The 8040-nt window shown below is 57.8% G+C and overlaps 1 protein-coding gene across 1 annotated transcript in view; it reads right to left on the bottom strand.

Moving 5' to 3' along the window:
• Positions 1–26: 26 nt before the first annotated feature.
• The window catches only part of TRIM47 (tripartite motif containing 47), a 10390-nt gene continuing 2376 nt past the window's right edge, over positions 27–8040 (bottom strand). Inside the window, exons 2-6 of the mRNA XM_009324617.1 lie at positions 6130–6225; positions 5323–5553; positions 4537–4732; positions 3741–3815; positions 27–2491 (exon numbers count right to left, since the gene is read on the bottom strand). Of these exons, the coding sequence (XP_009322892.1) occupies positions 1866–2491; positions 3741–3815; positions 4537–4732; positions 5323–5553; positions 6130–6225 (1224 nt within the window). The 3' untranslated portion in view covers positions 27–1865. The remainder of the gene's footprint in view (positions 2492–3740; positions 3816–4536; positions 4733–5322; positions 5554–6129; positions 6226–8040) is intronic.

Genomic DNA, 8040 nt, shown 5'->3' on the forward strand with positions numbered 1-8040 from the left:
TAAAGGAGCTCTTTAAGCCTCAGTGTTTATGTAAATGTGGCTTTAACTTTAAACCTCTCAGCTTTGTGGCTGCCCTTTTTATTCACGTTCACTTTTTTCCCTTGGCTCCCCTTGAATATACCACTATTATTTCCAGCTTATCCTTTGGGGAATATATATATATATATTTCATATATTTAGCGAAATGGGCCATTTTCCATCCCTGTTGACTGTTGATGCGTCATCACTGACTCACTCACGCCAGCGAAGAACCTGACCCAATATATTTTTTCTCTAGGTATATATTACACAGCACTGCGATTCTGTAAAGCAAGCTTCAGGAGGTAGGTAGCAAACTAATCCCAGAAAAAATAAACTTGTGGAAAGGCACGCTGCGCTGAGACAGGGGCTACACTGTGCCACCCTCAAAGGCGGTGTTTCTGTACCACAAATACGACGTCTGCAGGGCAGAGCTGGAAAAGCTCCCTTAGGACACGTGAACTGGCATTTTTGGCTCTCAGCCTCAAGTTTCCACCTTTCCCGGAGGGGACACTTCCTTGAGAGTAGTTTTTGTTAATTGTTACTTATTGCCAGAGTCTAAAGGGTCATTTAATAACTGACTGGTGCTGCACCTTCTATCAGTGTGCTCACAGCTGTGCCTAAAACACACCATTTGCTCCCAGGACATACTCACAGCACCTCTGTCACTTAAAAAACCCTCTAAGCTATGGGGTATATTTACAGCTCAAGTGTGCCCAGGGTACTTTAAGAGTTGGGAGTTTAACAGTATTAAAATCCCCTAAAATAGTAGGGTCATCAAAAACACGGGGGGTGGGGTGGTGGAATTTGGCTGTAATATTTAAGCTTCTGTAAGCAGTTCCCAAAGAATGCACATCCTCAAAACTGTTTTGCACTGCTCGCTTCCCCATCTCAAGGCTGGAATGGCGCTGCTGTTTCTCGGCAGGAGGTCTCTCCCCATTCCCAGCTGGGATTTTTTGGCTGTGGTGGGGAACAGCCCCACGGCGATGGGGCTCCGAAACACGCAGGACCACGGCTTTTCCCAAATGAGCCCGGCCACAGACCAGCGTTCAAAATATCCACCGGCCACAGCGCGAGGGAGGGCAAAGATCCTCATTTCACATTTGCAGCGCTAACGGGTGGTCAGCCCCACAAGGAGAGGTACTGTGTCACCGCAGCATCGCCCCTGCACCCAGCCGGGCTCCTCTGCATCTCACCTGCCCCGGAGCACCCTGCTCACCCACGCCAAGGCACGACGGTGATGCGGGCACCGGGGAAGCGACCGCATCTGCTTTGGGGTGTTTGCCCAGTCCATGCTGGGCTTGCTACTTCAAAGGCACTTCATAAGGAGCATGCAGAAGGTGTCGATGAGCCCATGCTTAAAAAAGCAGCAGCAGCGACACAGAGACTGAGATAAAGGCACAAAGCGGAGCATCTATGCAAGTTGACAGGGCAGTGCGGGCAGATATTAAGGAGAGGGACCGGGCAGCCCGGCAGCTGGCCAAGATACAGCTTCAAATCTACATGGCACTTCTCCTGAGCAACGTGCTTTACCAAGAAAGGCTGTATCGCAGTCCCTGATGTCCAGAAAGGGAAACTGAGGGGCAGGGAGCAGCACAGAGACTCGCCCAAGTTCACTCAGCAGCCCAGCGGCAGAGCCGGCACTCGGATCCAGCTGCCTCCTGGCTCCCAGCCTGCGGCTCTGCCCGCCAGACGGCTTCATCCACCCCTGGGTCACAAACAGCACAGAGCGAGGAGGGAGGACTGCCACAGAGAAATACGACGCTATCAAAGAGAAGCCATGACGGCAGCAATACACTGCAGGACAGACTTTTCTGGGTCTTCCTGTGCTCCCGCTCTCCAGGCAGTTACCTACGCTTTAGCACCGAAACGCAATCTTTCTTCAGTGGCCCGATCTGCAGGTGGGCATCGACGCTCTCCAGGAAGAAGGCTGGTTTCAGCTTGCTCAAGAAAAGAGAGGCAAATTGGTGGTTGATCTTGTTCTGGAACGGGTCAAACTGACCCTTGGCAAAATGGGAGACCTTGAGCTGCTGCAGGCAGGTCATCTTGGAGTCCTTGACTCCGTAGAAGGTCAGGGCCTTCTCCGAATACTCCAGGAAGACCCCAATTGTGTGGAAAAACGGCTGCTGGATGACGGACTCAAAGCCACCAAACCAGGCCACGTAGTTCTGTCCGTTCCACTGCAGGCAGCAGGACTTCTCGTTCCGCCCCAGGCGGCCGCGGTTGTAGGACTGCCGGGGGTCGAAGTCCTCAGCGATGACGCCAATGCTGACCCAGCCATCGATGAGCTCCACCTCCCAGTAGTAGTTGCCCCGGTTCATGAGGTTCACACCCAGCACCTGCTCGCAGTTGATGAACCGGGTCGGGCTCTCCGGGTAGGGGATGGGGCACAGCACCCGCTTGGCCCCTTTGGTGCCAAACAGCTGGATGAACTTGTCGGCCGTGTCACTGTCCAGGTCAATGATGAAGGCAACTGTGTGGGGCAAGAAGGAGATATGAGGATGATGAGGGAAACAGGAGGAAATGCCTCCAGCCCTCCCTGCTCTGATCCCCTGCTCCAGCCTTCGGTGAGTAGCACGATCCTTTCTGACTTCCACCATCACGCTGTCCCCTTGCTTTTAAATCCCACGGCCAATTTCAGCTGATGAGGATAAGAGGCTGAAAGAGTTGCTACTCCCATAAGCAGGATGAATACAGGTAACCGGGCAGAGGAGAGAGCAGAGGGGCTGCTCGATGAGCTCAACCATGATATCAGGCATTGGAGAGTGTAGGTAGAGTGGTAGTAGGAACATCCCATATAAAAGCGGGTTTCAGGCAACCACAGACAAACACAGCAGGGAGGGACCCCAAGAAGACAGGAGAACAGCCAGGCACATCACAGCTACAAACCAGCTGCTCCTTGTGGTTGGCTCTCACTGCCCTGTGGCTCCTGCAGGAGCAGAGGCAGCTCCCAGCGTGCGGAGCCACGTGAGAACCACTGCTGGATCCTGAACAGAGGGGATGTCCAGCGGGAACAGTCTTGGACATGTACCACTACCGATTGCGTTGCAGGTCTGAACCCATGGCGTGTCCAAACCCTATAGCAGCGGCACAGCACGCCCCGCTTGAGCCCAGGCTTTGCTGCCTGGCTCCCAGCGGGGTGCACCGGTGCTGCCGAGGCAGATCTTGTCCCCTGTGAACATCTCAGGAGGTGACCCCACATCCTCTGTAAGGCTGTGGGGGGACGCACGGGGTGTTGGACCCCAAGCACAGCCCTGCACCCTTCAGCCTCAGCCCCTTCTGCCCCACTGTCTCTGCTCAGCCACGGGATTATCCCTCTGCTAGCTGCCACTGAAGCTGACCCTCATCAGACTGCTGCTCTGCAGCAAACAAGGCAGATGCACAAACTCTGATCTAATTTAATGGAGGATCCAATTTGTCAAGGGCTGGAAGGCAGCAGAAATTACACGGTATGCCTGCAGGCCCCGGGGCAGCTGGTCCGGCAGAACCACAGACAAGGGAAAAAAAAAATCACCTGATCAGATCATGACAATTGTCAGGAAAGCAAGGAGGCTTCCCTGTTAGCTGAGCAATATTTCCTCTGGTGGCGGCAGTGCTCCTGCCAGCCATTGGCTTGGGACCAGCTCCGGCCAGGCATGCAGGAAGGAGCCCGCCGGCCGGGGGGAGAGGAAAGGGAAGATGGACCTTAGCAACAACTGCCAAAGCAAAAGTCCCTCGCTTACATTTCAGGAAGTAATCACGGCTCTCCAGGCAGGCGGAATTGTTTGGCTTGTCTGGAAATCGGGACTCGACCAACACTGCAGAGACATGGACAGAAGGGTTTGCCATCAGCGAAGAAACCAATGCCACAAACAAGGGTGTTACTGGAGCATCGCCCCCCACCCGACACCCTGATGGTACCCAGCTGCTGCGGCCCCCGAGCCCCAGCTGGCATCCCCAGCTCCCCCTGCGCATCCCTGCCGGCTCGGACACGGGAAAGGACAGATGCCACCTTTGCCATCCTAGGGAGATGGGCAGGGGGTGCAAGGAACCGGCTGCAATTCCCACGGGCATCCAAGAAAATGAGAGAGAGGAGAGAGCTCAGGCTAAATGAGAAAGCGCGGGAGAAAACACGGGAGAATGCTGCTGCGGTGACCGCCTAACCCTGGCAGGTTTGGGAGACCACAGCCTGCCCCATGAAGAGGATCGTCTGTCCTGGGAAGAAAGAGTCCCCTTTCACGGGAGGCCACTTTGGCCACTTGCCCCCTCCCACAGGGCCCTGCCTAACTCCCGGGCTGTTTGTTGCCTCTCCAGGCTCCGGTCTCTGTGGAAAAATTCATAAAACCTCAAGGACGAGGCGTAAGCCCAGACAGGGATTGTGCAACGTGCAGCGCAACCGTGCCGGGCAGCTTCCAGGGCTGGTGGGAGAGGGGCCAGCGCTCGCTGGAGCCATCGAGCCGGCAGGCATCTCCCACCTACGCGGGGAGGATGGAGGGTGATGGAATGACCTCCGGGCAGAGGGGCTGGGTGAACACAAACCTTCCTCCACCTCCGGGAAACTCAGCCCATCAATTCCTTTCCCCTGCAAGTGGTCCCACTGTTTTTTGCAGGCAGCAGACAGCACATCCTTCACGGTGCCCACGGCTTGGGTGCATTTGGTGAAGTTCAGCTCATTCTGGAAGCTCAGAGCTGGGGAGAGGTTTTCTTCCATGGCTACTTTTAAGGCCTGAAATTCCTGAGCCAAAAAAGACAGTGTTTCAGGAGGTTTCAAACAAGCCGAAGTTGTCTCTTGTTCCGCAACCCCACCCTGCCCCAGAGGATTTGCGAACTGGCAGCTCGCAGGACTTGGCCCAAGGACAGCCTTGCATAAGGGAGGAGAGTGCTTTCCCGGCCGTGCGCTCCTGGTGCCTTCTCTTCGCTCCCTTTCAAACCTGGACCCAGACCATGCCCACCTCGCATGAAGCAGCATTTCCTCCCAAAAAGGTCTCCTCTTGCTGGGCTGCCGGGGAGGGGGTGGTGTTGGGTAGGGGCACTGGGGCACTCCAGCCTCTCACTCTCTGCCCACCACACCTAGGTGCCCAGCCTGGGCAGCACATCAGTTTCTCTTGAGTCATGGCCAGGATGGAGGTGGGGGTGATGGAGGAGAAAGTCTTGGCTGCCCGGTCCCCCTGAGAGAGGGGAGGGGAGTGGACTGTGCCAACAGGAGTGAGACCCTGCAGCCCTCACATCCCAGGGCTCCTGGCACCCAGCTCCACGTGAAATGGGACAAAACCCCAAAAGGCAATGTTATCGGCTCCTTCTCCTTGCCCCATCCCACCCAAGCACCTGGAGGAAGTAGATGGTGTCAGTGCTGGGGACGTTCTCCAGGTTTTGCTTGCACTGGAGCAGCTTGGCTCGCCTCTCCTCCTTCCAGCGGAGATCGGCCTCGGCCTCCCCCAGCATGGAGCGCTCCCCGTGCTCAATGAAACCAGCCACCTCCTTCTGGAAGGTCGCCAGGACCTCAGAGGCTTCTGCAAAGAGCTTCTCGACTCTCTCCCTCTCCTTCGTGGCGGCACCCTGAGCACAGGGAGAGAGGGGTTGGAGTCACCTCCCGCACGCGAGGGAGCGGGACACAGGCGAGGGTGTGGGACGGCACCTTTGTTCCTTGCCCAACACCCAGTTCGCAGCTCTGTGGGGTCCCCCTGACACCCCGTAACCCCCTTCACCCAAGAGCTCAGAGCACTTTACAACCCAGGTGTCAAGGGACCTGGCTGGGCACAGCCGCTTACTGCTCCACCACGTCTCATGTCCCCAGGCGGTGAAGTGACGTGTTTGCACAAGAGCCAAAGGGGACCAAAACCCCTGTGAGCCTGGGGAGAGAAGGTGCAAGAGCCAGCGGATGCCCTGGCACGGTCCTTGCCCCATTCCTCCTTCCAGGTTGCAAACGAAAGCAACCAGACATGCCGTGAGGGTTAGTAGAGATGAGGAGCAAGAATCCTCAGGGATCCTTGCCAGGGTCACCATCGTTTTACAGAGCACTTTCTCCCCTGTGCTTCTCTATATCCCAGGTGCCCCAAAAGCTCACGGCCCCTTCACCTCCACTCCCCAGCCCAGCAGAGCTGTGCTAACGGAGTGATGCCATCGCAGAGTCACCTTAATGAGCTCCACCATCTTCTTGGCCTGTGCGATGGTGACTGCCAGCTCCTCCAGCTCGTTCTCTGCATCGCTGAGGAATTTGGCTTGTTGGGCCTGCGGACATGAAGGACAAATGCTGAGCTCTGCCCCCCGATCCCAGCAGCAGGGAGGTGCAGGGGACCCAGCCTCTCCCTAAGTTCAACCCACAGCCCCCTCTCTGACCGTGACCTTGCTATCAGGCTTCGGGTGAAGCGTGCAAGGGGAATCACGAGTTGTTTTCCTGTTTTCCTTCCCTGCAACATCCAACCTGCAACCATCCCTTCTCAGTCGGTTGGAAAACTAAAGGAGCAGCCAGGCTGCAAAGGGTCGTGCCCTGCTCCACGCTCCCCACCCCGGTCTCAGCGGAAACCAAACAAAATAGGAATTTGAAAGCAAAACCATGGGGCAGTGATTGCAGCAGGCGCAGCTAAGCTGCGTGCTCTTAGTGTGTATCCCAAGGCTGGGAAAAATCTGCCTGGGACGGGTGCAGAAACCGAAAGGCAGACCCGGAGCACTCAGAAACGCAGCGCTGAGTCTCCTGGACATGTCTCGTTAGGAACAAAGCAAACCAGCTCAGGAGCACAGGGTGCTACATGGCTGCAAAGGAAGCACCGTCCGAACACACGTTTCCTGACCCTCTATTGTTTGCGCCAGCCGTTGCCCATCACCAGGACGGGTCCCTCGGGAGCCAGGAGGGCATTGCACTCCCCAACTGGGGCAGCTCCCCCTCCCGATGCTCAGTCCCCAACCCCCTGCAGCGCTCATGCCCTGTGAAAGGGGACAGGCGCTTTCCCTGTCCATCGTTTCCACCCCGCAGTACAAGGGCGGTGGCAGAGAGCGGCCACCGAGGCCGTGCAGGCAACGTTAAGGAGCGCCTGCTGAGGCTTAATAGCTCCTCAGGGCTGGGATCACACGCGCCTTCTATTTTAAGGCACCCGATGACTAATAACACCGGCAAAAGGGTTTTCCTGCAGCCCCAAGAGCCTGCAAGGGAATGGGAGCTGGCTCGGGGCTGCTGCTGTGCTCCCTGCCAGCGCGTCTGCAGCCCCTGGGCTCTCCCCCAGAAGAAGCAAACCTCCCCAAGGTCCCCAAACGCCCCATGCCGACGCGGGGATGCCACCACGTCACGAGCCTCGCAGGCTCCCATCAGCCTGCAGCCCCGCAGAGGCCCCACACACTGAGGCAGCAGGGCTCAGGAAGGCAGCACTGTGGCAGGCTCGGAGCCCCGGCTCCTGGGGAGGCTCGTGGGTGCAAATTTGGGAGGTGACTCAGCCGCATCTGGGAATGGGAGTGACAGAAAAAACCCCGCTGCCAAAACACCAGGACACAAAGGGCTGGCGGAGTGGGAGCGGCGGCCAGGCAGGCTGCCAGCGCGCTGAGAAAAACTGCCTTGAAGCTGTGGGAACGAGACGGAGAAGACGGGTGCCCTGTGACCGCGGGGGCGGCCACTGCAGGGTGTCCCAGGCGCCCTCGCCCCCAGCCCTACACCCACGGGGATTGCGAGTTTGGCCCCGCAGTGGGACCAAACCCCACGGGCTGGCTGGCAGCGGGTCTGCCACTAATGCCTGTCCTGGGGCTGCCTGTCATGTCCCCACCCCACAGGGTGACCAGATGGCACAGCACCCTGTCCATACACCCCCCCGTGCTGGGGTGGGGGCCCCTGTGGGGACAGGCCTGCAGCACCCACCCCGCACAGAGCGTCCCACCAGTGCCGCACCTGCACATCCCCCCCCGGGGGTTAGGTCCCCTGTGGGGGATGTGGGTGCCGCATGAACCCCTCCCAGGGGTGCTGCAGCTCACCCCACCCAGGATGCCCCACCGGCACCGCACCCCATATGGACGCCCCCGTGCCAGGGTTAGGTCCCGCGTGGGGATATGGGTGCAGCACCC

The sequence above is a fragment of the Pygoscelis adeliae genome, unplaced genomic scaffold, assembly GCF_000699105.1.
Source record: "Pygoscelis adeliae isolate BGI_AS28 unplaced genomic scaffold, ASM69910v1 Scaffold445, whole genome shotgun sequence".
NCBI classification, from domain to species: Eukaryota; Metazoa; Chordata; class Aves; order Sphenisciformes; family Spheniscidae; genus Pygoscelis; species Pygoscelis adeliae.